This window comes from Branchiostoma belcheri, unplaced genomic scaffold (assembly GCF_001625305.1).
Source record: "Branchiostoma belcheri isolate BF01 breed outbred unplaced genomic scaffold, Haploidv18h27 scaffold94, whole genome shotgun sequence".
Taxonomy (NCBI): Eukaryota; Metazoa; Chordata; class Leptocardii; order Amphioxiformes; family Branchiostomatidae; genus Branchiostoma; species Branchiostoma belcheri.
In genome coordinates, this window is record NW_017804620.1 from 1268422 (window position 1) to 1289379 (window position 20958).

Genomic DNA, 20958 nt, shown 5'->3' on the forward strand with positions numbered 1-20958 from the left:
TGTACTGACATATGTATAGTTGCACAAGAATCTCACTTTCTCTAGCGTCTTCATGATATAAGTCTGACTTGGAATGGGTTTCGTAAAGTCTGTTTGTAATGAAAAACTTGATTCCTTCTTTTCATGAACTTTCGCAAACAGCGGTCGAAAGTTGCAACATTGTTGGCGGCGCGAAAAATGGAACGCGCTGCCTTGGTTCCATGGATCGAACGCAAGAGTTCGAAACCGATTGACTTCAAATTCGACGATTTTTGAATGGTCAGAACCTTGTATTAAATTCCTCTTTTTGTATATACTTGAATGGTATCATACCACTTATTATATTGCATGTGGTAGCCACATTCATACAGTTTCTCAAACCAAGAAACGAATCTTATGACATTACGCGAAATGTATCAAAATGTAGCGGAAACTCAGGATGGTGTGTGTCAGTAGCTTACAACTGGGCTAAAAGTTGACCACCACGATGTGCGCATCGTCACAGTTTTTTTGGGGGCAAACCCGTTTGCCATAAAATTTACCAGGGGTCTTTGGCATCAATGTAAAGGCAAAGAAGTGGGCTATCACACTGTGGTATTAGCTAATGGGATCCAGTTGAACAGCAAAAAAGACAAGCACAAATAAAGTGACCAAAAATTGCTAATGTTTGGAAGGCCGTAGCGCTAGCTGTTATTTTGCAATGCACGAAATATCTACCTGGTTGTAACGTTACACGGCAAAGCCTGCAGATATGAAAAAGTATAAACATTATGTAGGTCTGAGGTATTTTTGTTACACTATAGGCAGTTGTTTACACCCATGCAACGGGGTCAAATCGTGACCCGGCAAACGCCGTATCTTAGAGAATAACGCGTTCTACGGTGACCTGCGGTTCGACTGAATAACGCGTTCTACGGTGACCTGCGGTTCGACTGTCCCCACCAACCTCTGCTTGGAGAGTAACCTTTGCCCTTCTTTGCCCTGCGTTCTGCCTTCCTCTCGCGAGACTTGGTGCCGAGATCTCGCCGCTTGCAGACGTTTGAAAAATGGCGCTCAAGATCACAGAAGAGTGGGTCCGGGAGAGGGTCGAGCTCAACCACGACAAGCTCGGTAAGTCTGGCCAACGATTATTGGGACAGGAGGCCCACAAAATAACATAGGTATGCTCAGATCATCGGGAACGGAACTAAGTCAGTCGATTCGCCCCCAGGTGACTGGTCAACTCTCCCCCAGCTGAAGCCAACTCGCCTGGGCTGGGCCCCGTGTTTTCTGCCTTACGTACCCTCGGCCCCAAAAGTAAACTGTGGACAATTGCCCAACTAGAGCAAAATCACTTGCATACATGTCATAAATCAGTAAGACCGAACCTAGAATATGCCGCGACAGTATGGGATCCATATATAAAGAGACACTAAGACAAACTGGAAAGGGTACAGAATTAAGCTGCAAGAATATGCCGCGACAGTATGGGATCCATATATAAAGAGACACTAAGACAAACTGGAAAGGGTACAGAATTAAGCTGCAAGCGATTCTACATATAAACAACTTTGAAAGAGGTGCTACCCACACGGAAATGAAAAGAAACCGTCTCGGTGGAAGATAGCCGTGGCGACTCTTGATTCGGGCTTACATTGCATTACCCTCAGACAAGCCCGAATCAAGAGTCGCCACGGCTAGGTGGAAGACAGAAGAAAAATGTCCGACTATGCATGATGTACAAAATGACTAATAAACTGGTGGACGTCGCTAGCCTGGGTACCATCCTACTTGTATGCCGGGGCTCCCACACTCGAGTGTGGGAGCCCCGGCATACAAGTAGGATGGTACCCAGGCTAGGACGTCGCAACTACATTGTACGAAGTACCCAATACCAGCGCAGAAGAGAACAAGAAATAGCCATGCCTTCAACTACCAGAGTTATCAACCAAGGATATTTGAGGTGTTAAAAAGAATTCATTCTTTCCTAGAACTAGAAGTATTAAAGAACTTGGAACTCGCTGTCACAAAGTACAGTAGTCCTTGGTTGGTAACACTGGCATTGTCATTAGATAGCTTTAATAGCTTTAAACAATGTCTAGAGGTAGATATTCAAGGGTTAGGTGTAACATTTAGTCGTCAGCATATAGCCGGGGTGGGGTGTGGGTGGGTATTTTATATGCACTGTCAGAAAAACAGGGCATATAGATATATGATCATAGCTTCTTTGAAAAAATGGGTGGGAAAGGGGAGGGGGATAGCGGATATACTGTTCTAACTTACATTTGGCCTTACTGTGTGACCCCAAGTACTGAAGTAGAAATATTCCATTTTACTTACTGTTAGCGACTTTATTATCTGAATCCAAAACTTTAAAATTTTTATAAGTTTTGTTCAAAATATGTAACGTTACATGGACTGTATTGCACACGCCTGTATTCCACAATCACAGAGAGGGACAATAACAAGAGGGCACAATCTGCGTTTGAAGAGAGAGACAACTAAGGCAAACAAAAGGCTTCATTTCTTCAGTACCAGGGTTATTCTCTTATACAGAGAATGTAGTAAATGCACCACTAGACAGCAGGGCTCGAAATTCATTTTTGGGAATAGGACCGAAAAAATCGATTGCACAAAATATTTTTTGGGGTGCACCATTATTATAAGATAAAATAAGTAGAATGTCAGCAAAAACTAATTATGTTTCATTTCTAAAGAGAATTACTAAATGATTTTATTATTTTTCTGACAGTCAAAATAGATTTTGAATTGATTAAGAATTTGCTGTATACTCACACTATCCAGGATTTGATTATTTTACTATATACTAAATATACATTTATCATCTTTACATACCTAAACCTATAATGAAGAAAGGATTGCAATTGGGTGCACAGCTCGATCTAAATTTGGTAATCTCCAAGCAGATCTTTTGGTGGGGGTAAGACAGTATCAAATTGGCCAGTCTGTATCCATTTCCCCACCCACGCGGGTGACTGCATTTGTCCCAGATTCAAGCTATAAACCGCTTGTAAAAATCTTAGCACAACAAATTTTTGATAGTTGTTAATAGGGACACAAGGAGGGGCAGCAACACCATTTTTGAAAAGAAGTGCTCCTCCCTGTTCGACTGGAGGCAGATCTTGGGTGGGGAAATGGATACAGACTGGCCATTTGATACTGTCTTACCCCCACCAAAAGATCTGCTTGGAGATTATAAATTTGGGTGCACAAAGGTGCACATGCAACAAGATAAACCATTCATGCTGTTTGTTATTTTGTACAGATGATGTGCGTTCTCTGTCACTGCCCGGTACTTACCACGAGAAGATCACAGAGCTGGGGTCAGCGCTGGAGGGGTTCAGTCGACTGAAGCACCTGGACCTGTCCCGCAATGCCTTACACAGTCTAGAAGGACTGGCACAGCTGAGAATGCTGGGAAAACTCAACCTGTATCCTTTATACTGTGTGACTTTAAGTGTGTCATGTTAACAGATTCTTCGTGTAACAAATAGGATTTTTTAGCTTACATGTAGCTCACACGAGTACAGTTGTACTGTCATCATTTACAAAGAATGTCAAAAACTCTTGACATGATTGGATCGCAATTATGTAGATCAGGATATAATTTGCATAATTAATGAGGGGTTCTATAAATCTGTTATGTTCCATGATAGGACTGATCAAACGTAGCCTGTAACCTATGAAATTGAGAAGGAAACATTGGCACATATTAGTTATGTGAATGAATAGATAATTTGCATAATTAATGAGAAAATGCTTTAATTCCATAGTGTTAATTACCTGGAATTTTATACCTTGGCATTTGGTAGTGAAGTAAATGACGGGTGAACAGCATTATAACTAAGTTACAGTTAAGTTTCACTCATCAAAAACAAATAGCGTCATGCTTGTACTACTTTGTAACTTACAGTTAGTAGACATTCTTCAATCAGTGACTGTATTTTAAAGGTAAAAAACACGTACCTCCAAATTTTCGGTGTCGACTGTACACCTTTCTCAAGGAGTGACCTAGTCTCGCGAGAACACGAGACTAGGTCGAGACTTGTGTGGATCTTCTGACCTCCCCCGCCTCCTTGCGGAGTAGGGGTAGGTAGGACTTGGGCAGCTCCCAACCTTCGTTGCGATTCATCCTGGCACGTTCCAACTGGATATGGACCGCTTCCTTAATCTTTCTATGTGACTTCCGGGATTCCTGGTCTATGATATTAACGATGTCCAAAATAGGGCCGTTTGTGACCCTATGTCCCGCTTTGAGTTCATGTTGGCTAAGGGCCGATTTACCGTCCTGACGGTCTACAGATTTCTGATGTTCGTCAGTCCGTTCACCTAGGGACCTTTCGGTTTCACCTACATACACCTCACCACACATCTCACACGATATTTTGTAAATAGTACCACACTTCTCACTGGGAAGTAGTGGATCTTTTGGACTGACAAGGGCATTGCGCAGTGTATAGCCTGGTTTAGAGAACAGACTCACGTTGTGCTTGGCGTAAGCCCGTTTAAGTCTCTCAGTGACTCCTTTGATGTAGGGGAGTACTGCGTAACTCGCAGGGTGTCGCTCTTTGTTTTGGGAGGTCCGTTCTTTATTCATCTTTTTCCTGTCAGTGATGTTATCCCCCTCTTTTAGCGCCCATTCTGGGTAGCCACAATGTCGCAGTGCGTCCCTCACCTTGTCCTTCTCTGCTGCTCTGAGGGTGTGGTCTTCTATCAGTGTGTTCGCCCTGTGCATAAGTGTCCTCACTATGCCCAGCTTTTGATGCACTGGGTGGTTGGAGGACCACAGCAAATATTGGTCTGTGTGAGTCTCTTTGCGAAACACATCTGTGGTGATGGAGTTATCCGGTTTACGAATCATCATTACGTCTGATGAACCTCTTCAACGATATTTGTAACTTACAACATTGTCATATATGGTAAGAGCATGATGCTATATAGTAAGTATAAGTCCTGTTTGCTTGACTGACTGACTAACTATCTACATGCTAGAAAAGTCCTTGATGGAGACCAGATATTATAACAACATTGCCACGCTGAAGGAGTTGTTCCGCCTCAGGAGTAACCAACAACTCCAGGAGCTGGACCTGAGACTCAACCCTGTGGCAAAAAATGAGCCGGACTACAGGTTATTTGTGGTGCACATGCTCCCCAACCTCAGGAGACTGGGTAGGTTAGGCCACACCGACTTAATTTATTTCTTGGTTAACAGATTCGCCCGTTTCATTTTTTCTGATTTGCAAATAAAAATAAAAATTCAGAATCAACTGCAAAATGCTCATATTTTGCCCTGAACAGTTGAAAACAGTCCTTTTCTTCCTAGTTGTTACAGTTATTCCATCTTTCAATGCAATGGTATCATTAAAAGTTCAAAATTCATTGTTTAAATTTTGAACCAGCCTGGTGTGTTGACTTCATGGCTCCTATCGTACCATTTTCGGCCATAATAGGATGCCTAGGCCTGTTTTTTTTTTTCGCCCGCCCGCTCCATTATTTTTCTAGAAAAATCCGTTAACCAAGAAATTAAATTGGTGTGGCCTTAAGGCCTTGTTTTCTGTTTCAGTCCTGAAAAATAATGATAAAACTTGCAGTTGTTGTTGCATTAAGTACCCTTTTATTTTCAATGTCAATGTTAGAAAACCAATTGTACAACATTTTATCACTCAGGTGTCAGATCATCAGCTAAAAGCTATTTTTTTGTACAGTTGGTCGGGAAAATTTCCTAGGTCCTATAGCTACTAGGAGTAGGATACATGTACTTTTAAGTACAGGGCTCATAATCATAAGAAAATATGCACTTTTGTTCACATATTTCTGTATTTTCTGGAATTTATGTAAAGGCACTAGGATTGTTCACTACCATAAAGCATATTTTATGCATTTGAGTATTTTGTTGTATTTATTTGTTTAAAAGTTAGGTGGAATTCAAGATTCCAGCATTGAAGAGAGGCAATATTGTTTTGCTGACACAAATTATTTATGTTGTGCACCTGATATTTGAAAAGGTATTTAGACAGTTTTGCATCAGAAAATACATTTAGACAACCTCTGGTGTGCATCATCGTACATTTGTTATAAATGTATGTTCCTCAGTGACATTTTATTGAGTTTGCTGCTTGTTGTACAGATGACAGGCCTGTCCGTGACACAGAGAGGAAGGCAGCCATCCTGCATTTTAGTTCAGAACAGGTAGGTGGCACTGCATAACTGTGGTGTTATGAGGAGCCTCCTGTTTTCACATTGAAAGATTTTTAGCCTTCAGCAAGGAATACAAAGGCATGACCCTTTTTCTAGGCCCGCTGTAAGATAGAGTTCTTTTGCTGCAAAAAAAACATGATTCTGAAGTCGGTCATGAAAACCCACATTCTGATGGCAGTCAGAGTGGTGGGCATTTTTATTCTTCCATGCTGTTGTTGAGTGAGGTGTTTGAAATAGAAGGTGATGGGGCTTACAGCGTTTCCTGGGTTTCCATCATTTCATCAACAGACACTTCTTTCCCCTTCTAGATCTGCTGTGAAACATTTTGATTTTGCTTGTCCTCACGGCTGTATTTTCCTTGTGCTATTTGTAGGCAGTAGAGTTTGCAGAGCAGATTCTAGGTGCAGATGCTACAGCAGGACGGTACGTGACTGTCCTTTTCATTTCTCCTTTTGTCTTCTTGGCCTTTGCTGTGAACCCTGAGCCATGGCTGGATGACAAGAAGATAAAAATCAGACCAACCTGTCAGTGCAGGACAATTGTGGCTGTCTTCTTGTCCCAATGCCACGGTTTTTACCACACTATGACTGCCTCAATGTAGTAGTAGTAGTAGTAGTAGTAGTAGTAAGCCTTTATTTCGAAAGCTTGTTCGGTACATACATATGACCGCTTTTCAACAAGGTCGAGGGTGAGGGCGGGGTCACAGATTACAAATCAAACTAAAAAGATATAAGACAAAAAGAAATAGTAAATCATCAGTCCGTTATCAGTCCAAATGCCTTATTATACTTCTAAATGTTCCCAATGACTGGGATTGCGTGCACTAAAGATACCAGGCATTTCTCAACACACTTGTTTTTTTGCACACAGGCCTACACAACCAAGGGCAGAGTACACCAGAGGCTTGTCCAAGTACTCCACAGGTCAGTATGTAATGAGATGTACACGTGTGTTAGCCTTGTTAGCTTAGATCTTGGGGTGCAGACTGAAGGCTCCTGAGCCACTACAAAATGTAGGCTTGTGTGCTATCTGATACCAATGATAGTACTGTTAATTTTTTTTTTTACTTAGTGGTTGCCACGTAACACGGCCGTTAGGCCACTTCAAGGTGAATGGTGCTACCGCCTGAATGGTATTACCACTCACCTGGGTTACGGGTTACCGAGTAGAACTGTAACAGCAACTCTTCTAACCAAAGCTAGGTACTCATTTTCACCTGAGTGAAGTGAGGAAAGTCGTGTAAAGTACCTTTCCCAAGGGTACAACGTCGGGGCGCATGTTCGGTGTGTGCATTATTACAGTACTTTTGCACAGGGGCACAGGGGTGAGTTTTTTTTTTCTATCATGTGCTGATGTAAACAATAGCCCGGGTTGTAACACTCCTGGCTAATCATTGGTTTACAGCAACTGAAAAGTTCTAGCTACATGCAGAAGTCCTGGTGGTGGAAAGAAGATACCGGTGTACTCTTGTTTTGAACGACTGGAGGTTGTTGTCAGTGATCAGGCCGACCACGTTGTCTGGGAGACTGTTCCAGATGTGTACTGCAGTATGTATGTAGAGTGAGTTCAAGAAACTGGCACAGTGAGGGCAATTGTTTTCAAGTGGAGAGACTGTTGCGAGTTGTGCGTCTGATTGTGTTAGGTTGGGGAAGCATCTTTTTCAGGTCTGGTGGGCATGTGGACATGTGCATTTTGTAGATCGGAGAAATGTCGGAGAATCGGAGAAATTGCGTAATGCGTAATGAACAGTCGAGTTACTCAACCCTCCAGACTGCGACCGTTTTGGTCGCATATGCGACCAAAAATTACGAAATGCGACTAAACTTTTTACTCTGGTCGCGCACTGCGCGACCGGCAGAGAATCCGCGGTGCGCCTAAATTATTGGCTATAGCGCTGTTAGAGGCAAAAATTTCTTATTTTTTCCCGTAAGAATGTCATATCAATGCCAGGCAAAATCATGTTCATTTGTCAGAAAACCCATTACAAGTCCGTAGATACCATTATCTCGGCAAATAAAGCGGCAAACAGCTTTTTTTCGACGAAAAAACAGGCCCGACACAACAACACACAACCGGGGCGCCATCTTGTTTTCATCTAGCGTGACCTCTCGGCAGCCCGACTCTCGCGAGACTTGATATCCTTATACCATTAGAGGGGTCAGGTGACGAGATCTCGCCTTCAAGCTTGTGCAGACGGCGACCTAGCGCGACCGGGAGTCATACACGGTGTTTCCAGAATTGTTTAGGGGATTCTAAACTGCCATCTGGCCTAAATTTGGGGGGAAATCAAGAAGATAAATATCTTTATCAGCCACAACTTGTGATATTTGACTGTTGGCAAAGTTTGTGTTTGAAAAGAGATCCTCTCTCATGGCCCAGGAGCGTCCAGGACAGGGAAGTTTGGCAATGCGTGACTGATAGGATTTTCTACTGGAACTCCTCTAAGTCTAAGGAAAACTTGGGCAGATGTCTGTTGTGCAGACTTTTCAAACTAAGTTGTAGATTGTTTTGATACAGTTGAAGAAATAATTAATATTAATAGCAAAGTTTCAACTGAAGGTATTAATTTTAGACATTTGTGTAGCATATATTATTAAATGATTATAAATTTGTAAATTATAGGCAATTCCAAATGAAGTCCTATTTTTTTTTTATTCTTCCCCTTTTATGTTTTCTACTCTGTCCTTTTTTCCATGAGCTTTTTTTATTGTATTTAATTTTTTAAGAATTATTTTTCAGTCAATGAAACTACTTTAGACATGCAGTGTTACCTGAAAAGTTGTAAGAAATAAAGAAAATTAGTCTTCATTGTTGTGGAAAATCTGTACCTTTAACGATAACAAAATGGTTTGAGTAGCAATGTTAATAATTATTAACCGTTACATCATAATAACTCAGTGTATTATTGCTTAAAACATTTAAGTGTTTTTTTTTTCCAAAAAATAAAACTATTTCATTGTTGCAATGATAAATGCATAGATATATGTCATTTATATTTCGGGCAAGTGAAAAGTTGGTTCGGGCAAGTGAAAATGACCATGCACTTGCCCAATAGGGTTGGATTTTAAAAAACTTGTCCAACCCTGCAGAGGCCTAGGAGACCGACATATCAGTCAGCCTGGCCTAACGACTGAGATGAAGTGACTTTGAACACATTAAAGACAGTTACTTGTAAAATCATTGTTTGGTCTTTCATTTATCACAATATATAATTTTCTTTAAGTACAAATGGTGAATTTTGATGTTGTTTCTATGATAATGAAAGAATGATTAATTGTCTGTTTAGGTACATTATTCTCTTGGCTTGTAAATTAAAAAGTACTTTGCGCGACCAGATTTTTTGTTTGCGCGCCCAAATGTTTGCCTGCGCGCCTAACTTTTTGAGGCTAGGAGCGCATGCGCTCCTAAGCTAAAAATTTAGTCTGGAGGGTTGTTACTGTACATTTTTGTATTGGGAGAGACATAGAGTGAAATATGTTATATTTGCTCACAAGCAAATATTGGCCTTTCTATATACTCTAGTATTTTGTAGTTTTTCTTGTACCTTCCCATCAGTTTGCATAATCAAATCAATAAATGATGAGAATGACACACTTGAGAGATGAGATCTGTAAGTTTAAGGTAAAGATGAATATCACTATGCAAATTTCAAACATTTTCAGCACTTCATGATGATGACAATGAGATACTGGACCTGATGGTGAGAACAGACTGGCAGCCTGGCCAGCCTGTGGGGATAACTGGCTCTAGTGCCAAATCAGCCGACAGCCAAGACTACACCAGACAAGGTGGGCTGCTCTGTTGGCTCTGTATCTGTATAGCCGGTATATTTCGGTGTAACACACCAGCTTCGCAGGCACGCGGCGCGGCGGCAGCTGGCTACATTACCCTGATCGACTTGTTACACCTAACCCTTGAACATCTAACTCTAGACATTGTTTAAAGCTATCTAATGACAATGCCCCTACTGTACTTGGTGACAGTGAGTTCCACTCTGCGATAGTTCTAGAAAAGAATGAATTCTTGAACGCCTCAATCCTTGGTTGATAACTCTGGTACTTGAAGGCATGGCTATTTCATGTTCTCTTCTAGGCTGCTATTAGGTACATAGTGATTGGGACATCCACCAGTATAGTAGTCATTTTGTACATCATGCATAGTCTGGACATGTTTCTTCTGTCTTCCAGTGACACCCACTGTAGTCTGTAGGTTACTTTTCATTTCCGTGACACTAGCACCTCTTTCATAGTTGTTCATACAGAATCTTGCAGCTTGATTCTGTACCCTTTCCAGTTTATCTTAGTTTGTTTCTTTCTGTTGTCTTAATGTGCTCTCTACTCTGTCATGCTACTACCAGAAAAGATTAAGGGTTAGAGTTATAAGGGAAGACTCAAGAGCAGAAGCAGTTGTCCTGGTTCTGTAGATTCTATTTATCTGAGTCCTAACAAGTTATGTGTAATGATTTTCATTGTTCCTTACCTTTCAAATGCTGCAGGTAATACTAAAAAGTCTATGCAGTTACCACTATGGAATTATCAAGCTGGCAGGGAGCCCAAAATCTAATCATTTCAAGGTCTCATCAAGGCCTATATGTAAACTAAATATCAAGATACATGTTGTAATCTATTTTATGTACTAGGCAATTGCTGTCCAACTTCAGGGCTCGAAATACCCATGTGCAATGTGCAAAATGCACTTTAAAATATTTTGAATGACGGATTGTGCAATTTTGCACCTAGAGCAGGAGGGGGAGGGTTGCAGCAAAGAAGCTAAAATTACTTGGCTCTTGTTCTGAAACAACAGGAGCTTCTTGACTAATTTGCATCATCCTTGTCTTGAAACGTCTGACCGTTTACAAAATCATATCCAGTTGCTTTAAGTTGTTTTTTAGCGTATCTTATTACCTGGATGTCTAACCTTCACAGACAATATAATTTGCACATAAATTTTTCAAATTGCACCCAAAATTTTTGCCAATGTGCAATTTTGCACGTACCTGAAAAAAAGGATTTCGAGCCCTGGACTTTGCTTCAAAAGACTGTTAATGTTTATTCGTAGAGAAGCGACTGATGTCCCAGCAGCCCCCTGATGATGATGACTACCTGCTGGGCCCTGTCTCCCAGCCGGCACAAGGACAGCCAGCTCAATCTGCTACTGCAGGTAAAGATAAGAACTACATTACCCCTGTACATCTAACACCAACAAGTACCTGAATACCTACAAGTGTTCTGTAGAACATCGCATATCTACCAAACTAGGGACAATTCAAACTTATCTTTAAAACTTCCCGATTAGAATCTGGCCGAAGAAAGTTTGTGTATACAGTGTGCAAAATACCTGGTTGCCCAGTTGCCCCGGGCAACCAAATTTTACTTGGGGCAACCTATTTTTGAACCTAGGTAGCCCAGTGTGCCACCTGAATATTAAGAATTCCCCCCCTCCTCCAAAAATCATGCCCACTTGGCTTGCACCACTGTATCCGGCAGATACTTTTTAATTTTAGGTATTAATGGCTATTACTAGTATCAGTTAACTAAAGGCTGTTAGAAATATTGTCAAAGTCTTATGTATGTAACATTACTTAATTTGAGAAAAGTAGTAACTTACAGGTGGGGCAACCTAATTTTTGCCGGGCAACCTGCTTCAAAAAAGTTTTTTGTACACTGTATAGGGGAACATTTGCCTGGGCATGATTTGGTTGCCAAATTTGGTTGCCCGGCGCGGGGCAACTGGGCACCCAAAGATATTTTACTTGATATTTGATATACAAGTTGTCTGTTCTTCTCTAGGACAAGTTCCCTCCTCTCTGCCCAAGTCTATCCTGAACCTGTCAGGAGGCAGTGTGTCCAGAGACCCGGGTATTTACCAGCCCAGGGACAGGGGCAGGGTGAAGTTTGCTGACGAGGTGGTCCACAGTGCTGCTGATCCAAACCTACAGTTCACAGACGAGCTGCAGGCCTACACCAAGTTCACATCACAGGGTGTGTTCACCCCTGCACCAGGTTAGGGTCCTGAATATCCAGCCTGTCTATGTCATCATTAGTACTCAGTATTAGTAGTACATGTACATGTACAAGTATACACCAAGTTCACATCACAGGGTGTCTTCACCCCTGCACCAGGTTAGGGGTCCTGACAGGGTTCTAGCCAGCACCCGTTTTTCCGTCCAATTTTGCCCAATCCGTCCAATTTGTCTGCCAAAAATCCATGCATGTAAACTGTAAAGATATGGCGGGAACTTCTATTTTTCTATGATCACATTCAGTGAAGTTACCGGGAAAAGTAACTAGAAAATACGTGGGTGGAAATATAGGATGTCTTTATGTCATTCTTTCTAAAAGCAGGGTGTGTGATTCCTTATTAATCCACATATAACAAATGGCTCTATTTTTACCTAAATATCTGTCGTAAATAGTCAACAAGCTTGTGTTACAAAATTTTGTTTCTTTTCTTTGCCGATCCAACCGAGATCCACATGTCGCTTACCTCAAAATCAAGCTGAAATTTTGTGTAAGTTTTCATTAAACGAGCTTTGTCTATACGCAATTGCAAATTTGCCCCTCAAAATTCAGGAGATAGCTAGGGTTTCAGAGGGTGTGCAACGTCTTGTGCCTTTGGCGCTCCATATGTGGGTTGACGGAAAAAATTTTCAGTCTGGCTAGAACCCTGGGTCCTGAATATCCAGCCTGTCCATGTCATCATTAGCAGTACATGTATCTCATGTTCGCATTCTATGTACATGTTTGCACTCATGTACACTCTATGCAAAAAATCTGCATGATTGGCTCGAAATACTTTTTCTGCATATCTGCACTGTTACAGGTAGCATTGAAAATTACCAGTACCAGGCAAATTTCACTCCATTTGTCTTCATTTAAAAGATGACTGTTCCAAATTAGAACATTCTAAAAATAACTTATCCCCAAAGTACTTGTCATCTGTTCCAAAGAAACTAACTTGCACAAGGGCGACCTGGTTTTCAGGGCAACTTGCTCACAGAAAAAATGTTTGCAAGTTGTGATTTCCAATATATATATATGATATTAGCTTTGCCATAATTGTGAAAAAAAGTATTAAATTGTACCATCCAAAATAAGAAAGTGTTGGATGGATTGGCGAGAAAAAATAACTGGTACATTTATTCAGGCCCTGAGAGTACTATAAAGTATGTAGATGGCCAGGGCTCGAAATTCATTTTTTGACACATACAGTATAATTTGAGTAGAGAAGACAAAAATGAAATAGATTATGCTTATTACACCCTTATGAGACAAAATAAGACATTATTTACAAAAGCTCTACATATTCCATGGAGGTACTGTTGTGTATGAGGTTCCTAAACTCAAACTTGTTTTGTTTTACAGATTGTGCACAGACAGAGGAGCGTTCAACAGTCCCAGTCAGTCAACCACCAATAAAAAGTTCTGCTACTGAATCACGTGATCAACCTTACTACCAATCACAGCCATTACCTAAACTTTACAGCCAATCACAGCCCACTTTACAAAGTTATAGCCAGTCAAAATCTGTGGAACAAGCCCATAGCCAATCACAGCCTCTGATGGAGCCATCATCTGAACAGCATGTAGCTAAGGTAATTTTTGTTTCTTTCCCCATCAGAATTTTGGCTTTGCTGTGCTGTATCTTGCTCTACTACATGTATCTGTACTGTATAGCCGGTATAACCGCCCTCCGGTGTAACACACCAGCTTCGCAGGCGTGTGACGCAGCGGCAGCTGGCTACATTACACCAAACGACTTCTTACACCTAATCCTTGAATTTCTGATAAGCTTAGCTTAAAACAACAATAAAGTTTCTGATGCATGATGAAGGTTAGATATCGAGGTATAACATTAGGCTTCAGCAAGTAAATAGTATGGATTTCGCCTGCGCGCACTAGTTTAGGAGTCTTCAAAGGATGTCATCCATAAAATTAACTCAGTGTGGCCTAATATATGGCAAACATATAAGAAATGTATTGTAAGCTTTGAATGAATTATTTGTCTAACCTTGTTTCAGCGGCAGCTAGAGCAGGAGACGGCAGGTGAAACAACAGTAGCCGTGGATATCATCAGGTCAGAGTTCATGGACCAGCTCCTGACGGTTGTTGACAAGTACTGGAATGGGTCAGGATCATTACACAAGAACCAGAAGTTTCAAGGTAACAGACACAGATATATGTAAATGTACATGTAATAAAGACTGAACTTTAACTTACAACACTAGATATAGAATTGGGACTTACCCCAAATTTTCGGTTGACTCCATCACGGAATTGAGTTCACGGAATGGACCCGTCTACTCTTGGAAGGTGACGTCAGAGACACGTGACCGTAGTAGCGGGTCATACGTGCCAGATAACTTGTGTCGCCCCCCGTCTCTGTTCAGGGTATACGTAGGTCTGTGAGCTCTTAATATGTACATGTAGACTGCCTCCTTAACTCCTCTTGCAAAGAAGTCTGATTCAGAAAATTTGGGGTAAGTCCCAATTCTATATCTAGTGTTGGAAGTTAAAGTTCAGTCTTTATTTCATAATGATTTGTACCAACACAGATGAACTTTCATGCTTCAAGTAAATGTACATGGTTGAGTATGTCATTAAGATGCAGCTGATGAAAATCCAAATATATCTTTATGCACACAACGTCAGATTTTATCTTGAAAGTTCATCTCTGTCAACTTGGTAGTTACATGTTTAGAGTTAAAACTTTTGGTCCAACACAAAAATTCTCTCACCTAGTGCTTTCGACCAGTCACTCTGGTCTTCCTCAAAGAAGCCATGTGACAAGCCTCACTGGGTCAGTCTACCGAGGAAGACCAGAGTAGAAAGCTCTAGGTGAGAGAATTTTTTTGTGTTGGACCAAAAGTTTTGACTTTAAACAAACTTTAGATTTTGATACGTATTACAAGTAGGTCAGCAGTATTCTTGGCAATTGTATTTTTGATGATAAAATGCTGCAATACATAATCTAAATGCTGCATCATTTTTTTTTTGTCACAGGTCTTGCAAAGAACTTGGTGACGGACTTTGTCTCAAAGTGCACGTCAAAATATCAACATGAGTTTCAGAGATTAAATGAAGACATGGCAGCATTTGCAGAGGAGAATGTCAAACTGAGGAGGAGACTGAGCTCTGACGGGGAGGAGAACCTGAGAACCAGGCTGGAGGAAGAGCAGAGAAGTGCAGTAGGCAGACTCTTATTTGTGTCGCAAGACATAAGGCCACAGCAAGTAATTGTGGATGACATCAGCGCACGCATTAGTTTTCGCCTGATTTTTTTGGGAAAAAAAATTTTGTTGCCTTTTGACAGTGTTCAACATGCCGAAAATGGGCAAAGATGTCTGTTGCCATGCCGGAAGGTGAATGGCAGATAACTCATGAAGAGAGGAGATGCTGTGATATGTGATGCTGGCTGTGTATATGTGATGTACCCACGTATATGTGATGTTCCTACTGAATCAAAACCATCTGTACAATGATTGAGTCAAAATTTTAAAATGTAGGAACCTTGTTTTCTTCGGCCCGCCTTGTTTTTTTTCACCCGCTCGCATTAGATTTGGAGTCTGCGGAGGATGTCATCCAGAAAATTTACTTGCTGTGGCCTAACAAAAGGATCAACTGTGTACAGTACCATGAAAATCTATTACATCATAGGTACAGGACCAAAATACCAAATCACTAGTGCTGGTACATAACATAATAAGTTTACATACCCCATGGCCTCATGCAACATAGATTGACCAAAGTGACAGGGAGCCAGCATATCTAATATGCAACAGATATTTCTAGGACAGCAAGAGTATTGTTACAGTAGGACACTAGAAATGCAACAAGAAACATTCCTCCACACGGTTCTGTTTTGTCTGAATAAGGGCACATAGTTCTGTGCTGTTTTATTAGTCTAAATAAAGATTCTCATTCTTGTTTCTATTGTTGTTGAGAAGTTAATTTGTCAAATTGTCCAGGACCAGGTACAGAATCTTACCTTAACCTTCACCGTACCTTAGGGCTGTGTACCGGTCCAGGTGGACCGGTGCGGACCGGAAAAATAGTATCGGTCCGGTCCGGAAAAAAAAAGAACGTCGGTGGACCGTTTTTTTTGGACCGGAACAAAAATTTATACTTGATCACTACACACAAGGAGGCCTGCCAGGAAAATGAACATCTAGCGTTAAAAAAAAAAACTTAAAATAAAGAGATTTACCTTAGCTTCCATCTCTGAGAACTAGTGAGGAGTGAGATAGGAAACCTAGTTATATCATCCATGGTTATATTCAGGTGATGTTCTTTGAAAGATACAGGACGAATTGTCAACACTTTATTCATGTTTCTGTCATTATTGAAGAATTTCAGTAGAACATGTGACGCGCTTGAATTTTCAGGTACAGGTGCAGGTCCGGACCTGGGCCTAAAACTCTGTTCCTGTACCTGATGTTATGAAAAGGTACGCAACCCTAACCGTACCTGATGTTACATGTAGGTACACAGTCCTCGTATGGAGGGTTTAGCAGAAGCAGGGAGAATCATGACCAGGTTATTTTCAGGTGGGAGTTGACTCTGCTGCCATTGTTCCCACAGGAGTCTGTACGTGGGAGGTTACAGCAGGCTTTAGAAGAGGGGGAAGTGCTGAAGAAAAGGTTATTTTCCATGGAGACATCAGCAAGTTCACAGTCTCAAGGTGCTGAGGATTTAAGGAGAATCGGTAGGTTTAAATTTTACGTTTCTTATGATCTTGAATAGTGATGCATACCTAAACCCAATTTTAGGTTCAGGCAGGCTTTTAGCTAGGATTTTTTTGTTGGGTGTCCATTTTTTTATTGTATGCTATGCGCAGCAAAGATGTGCAGTGCGCTAGCTTTTAGGGGGGCTTTTTTGAGATTCATAATGCTCTCAAACACTACTTTTTGCATTTTGAGGTGCAAATTTTGAGGAATTTCAGTTTTTTTCCTGCAGTAAACCATAATTTTTGTATTTATCATGCTGAAGGGAGGCATGTGTGCATGGCAGGGGTTGGGAGTGGAAAAAATAGGGCGTCATTAGGGTGTCCTACCAAAAAGTAGGGCGTCCAATTTCTTAGTATTTTCAGTACAGGGCGTCCAAAAGACACCCTGGACACCCCCTAGCTAAAAGCCTTTATAGCTGGGTGCTATCAGTATTAGTGATGCATACCTAAACTCACATTTAGGTTCAGGTCAGGATTCAAGTCCAGAGGTTTAGGTTCAGTTCCAGTCTTGTAAGTCCGTACCTAAACCCATCGCATATACAAGATTAAATGTTGGCAACCTTGCAATGTTGTCTGGGTGAAACTTTGGCCACATAACATGGAGGCTGATACTTGACGATGCCAAAGTTTTCTTCATTTTGCAGCAAAGATTTTACAATCTACGGAAGGTTTTAGGTGGTTTGGAAAGAAAAGGGGTAATGTGAAATGGTCTTTTATGGTAAGAAGTCTGGACTCGGTTCTTGACTTTTAGGTTTTTATGGACTTGAACCTAAACATTCTTACAAGTCTGGATCCAAGTCCAGTGAACCGGTATGCAGCACTTATCTTGAGCTTCCTTCACTCCAAGTCTCCCTCAAAAACTTTTGTGCAATTTTTCACCAAAAGAGCTCTGTCTACAAATACTGCCCCTCAAAATGCAGGAGACAGAGTTTCAGAGGGTCAAGACCTCGACATGTTCATTGATCAAACAAATTTGGATGACAAAAAAATTTCAGGCTGGCTAAAACCCTGGTATAATGTATGGCAATAATTACAAAGCAATCAATAGGATTATACCAGACTGTCTATTCTAGAAATATGACATATTGACATAACGTACATTAAACATTTATGTCTGTTACATTTTATCTTTTGTAAAGTGCTACATACATGTACAGTATATACATTGTACCTGGGGGATGTGGGTCATGGAAATGTAGATTTTTTGTACATACAACACATGACTGTGCATAAATATGTATAGGATAGGCAGCCAACATGTAGGGCCGTGTTTATGTGAAGTCACCCAAACCGCAATTCAGGTAACTCGCATTCCTCACATCAGGTCGCAGCTGCCACACATTCCTTTGAAACCGTGTCCGATCACAATTTGCTTGAGCTACATTTATTGTTGTTTGATGAAAACTCGCAGTGCGGTGTTATTAATGTCAGAGGTCAACGACCTGGTTGCTGATGCCCCCCTCCCAGCGTATCTCGGCCGAATGCCGACGTGGTCCCGCCAGAGGCGGTGAAGCTCGTCCTAGAACGGACACGTTATTTGACCATTACTGCTCTTTAAGTTGCATAAATGCCACGTAAAATTTGATATTGCATATAAATAAAGAAATATGACCCCGTTATCCATGACCAGGCGAAGTCACATTGAAATCACATTGCGTTCAGACGCAAATCGCGATGCGGGAAAACCAATTCGAAACCACCTCTAGAAGTGGTTTGGGATCGAGGCACTTTCAATGTGATTTGGAGCGTTCAGATGGAGCCACTTGAAACCGGCTTCGGGGTAAACCACATGTAAAGTGCCTTGGGTTACTTCACATAAACACAGCCTAGGTACGGCATGTCCAAACCTCATTGTGTGTTGAATTTCCAGGTGAGCAGAATAAGCAACTAAACCAGGAAGTGAACAGTTTGAAGCTCCAATTGGTCAACTACAAGAAAATGCAGGAGTTGACATCCATGCTGCAGGAAAGTCACAAGTAGGTGTCTCAGGTCATCTTACAGCACAAAACTAGTTATCGCCACACCAATTTAATTTGTTGCTTCTCAGATCACCCTGTCCATTTTTTTCTGATTTGCAAAAAAAATAAAAAAATTAATATGTTCTAAATTAACAGCAAAATGCTCAATGAAAGACATATTTTGGCCCCAATGGTTGAAGAAAGTCCTTTTCTTCCTAGTTCTAAAGTTGTTCAATGTAACAATGCAATTTTGTTTTATTGAAAGTTCAACATCTATTGTTTCAATCATAAACCGTAAACCAGTCTGGTATGTTCAATTCACAGTTCATATTGTAACATTTCTGGCTAACAATAGCCTTGGCCTTGGCCTGTTTTTTTTTTTCACCCTGTCGCTTTATATTTTTTCTAAAAAAATCCGAGAAACACCAAATTAAATTGGTGTGGCCTAAGTTGATAATTAGAAAAAGTATGGTATATCCATTGCTCCTTTATCATTAGCACTGTGTTATTTGTCATAGGAATGCTTCTTAAACTTCATTTTCCTTTCAAATGTTACTTCTGAGGTATTTGTAAAGACATTTGAGCATCACAGCTGAAAATGAGACTGGATGGCATGCTAAAGGTGCTAAACTTTCCCAAATTTCTTTGAAAATGAACTTCACAGACCTACATATGTACAAACCAGTCAAATAACTAACCTGGGTGTTATATACAATATTCTCTTTTATGGTCTTAATAAATTTCACCCAAAACTGTAAATTCCAAGATTAATTTATTTGTTACATTTTATGAAAAGGAGAGCTATATAATTGTATGTTTTGTATGCGCTAATAGTGCTGCATACCTAAACCTACATTTAGGTTCAGGTCCGGATTCAAGTCCAGAGGTTTAGGTTCAGTTCTGGACTTGTAAGTCTGGACCTAAACCCATGGCATATACCAAATTGCATGTTGGCAACCTTGCAATGTTGTCTGGGTGAAACTTTGGCCACATAACATGGAGGCCGGTACTTGACGATGCCTGATGGCAATGTTTTCTTCGTTTTGCAGCAAAGATTTTGCAATCTATGGATGTTTTTAGGTGGTTTGGAAAGAAAAGGGGTAATACGTGAAATGGTCTTTTATGGTAATAAGTCCGGACTCGGTTATTTTTAGTTTTTTTTGGACTTGAAGTTGAACCTAAACATTTTTACAAGTCCACATCCAAGTCCAGTGAACCGGTATGCAGCACTATTTTTTTCAGATTTTCAGCAGTAGATAACCTACTGTTTCTTTAGATCCCTGGTCGCTACTAATGAACATCTCCTGAGTGAGCTGGAGCAGACCAGACAGCGCCATCAGCACGAGGTGGAACAGCTGCACTGGAGTTATGACCAGCTCAAGAGAACAGCTGAACTGGGCAGCACAGCTACCAGCTATGGACAGCACAACGGTATCTTGTGAAACTCTGTGGGGAGACCAAGGTCTCTTACACTAAGTTCCAGATACGGACAAAAGATAATGTTTTTGACATTCAGACATTCCCAGTTAGATATTTAACCTGGGTAGTGACATGTAGTGACATAGTGTTAACAGTCTAGAATGTATTCATTAATGACCGCAAATTTTCTTTGTTTTTTTTTTCTTCCAAGTAATTTATATTGGGGTGCCAGCCCAGTGGATACTCTAAGCTAAAAGACAGGTTGTCAGCCAGGCCTCTGTACAGATAAAAGGGTCACTTTGCAGACAGAAGATGATTACCTTCTCGCTGTACAACCTGGCATCTCCCACATTCTCACACAGAGATGACAAGAGTGGGTATTCAGTACTCTCCAAGAAGAGGTTTGGGTTTTGGGTTGTTTTTGGCATGTTTTTAGACTTTTTTATCAGGGTTTCTTTTTTGGACTGGGATTTTTCTTTCACCCAACCCAACCTCTGCCGGCACTCACCCCGGGGCGGGGCAAACCTATTCAAGAAACGTGACAGCGCTCCTCCCCGGGAACCATCAAATTATCATTAGGGATATCCATTTTACTGTGGTGGATTATCATAAATCTAACCAGTCAGAAAGGCATTCATTGGGCCACACGCCTCCTGCTGACTGTGCCTATTCATGCGCC

The 20958-nt window shown here is 41.0% G+C and overlaps 1 protein-coding gene across 1 annotated transcript; it reads left to right on the forward strand.

Moving 5' to 3' along the window:
• The first annotated feature begins 973 nt into the window (after window positions 1–973).
• LOC109461633 (centrosomal protein of 72 kDa-like) lies at window positions 974–20410 on the forward strand. The gene is made up of 15 exons (XM_019758013.1): window positions 974–1089; window positions 3245–3410; window positions 4994–5148; window positions 6107–6168; window positions 6551–6600; window positions 7048–7100; window positions 9840–9965; window positions 11236–11337; window positions 11967–12179; window positions 13542–13771; window positions 14198–14339; window positions 15180–15364; window positions 16758–16881; window positions 18773–18878; window positions 20137–20410. The coding sequence occupies exons 1-15, from the start codon at window positions 1026–1028 to the stop codon at window positions 20300–20302; spliced, it is 1944 nt and encodes a 647-aa protein (XP_019613572.1). The 5' UTR covers window positions 974–1025; the 3' UTR covers window positions 20303–20410.
• The last annotated feature ends 548 nt before the right edge of the window (window positions 20411–20958 follow it).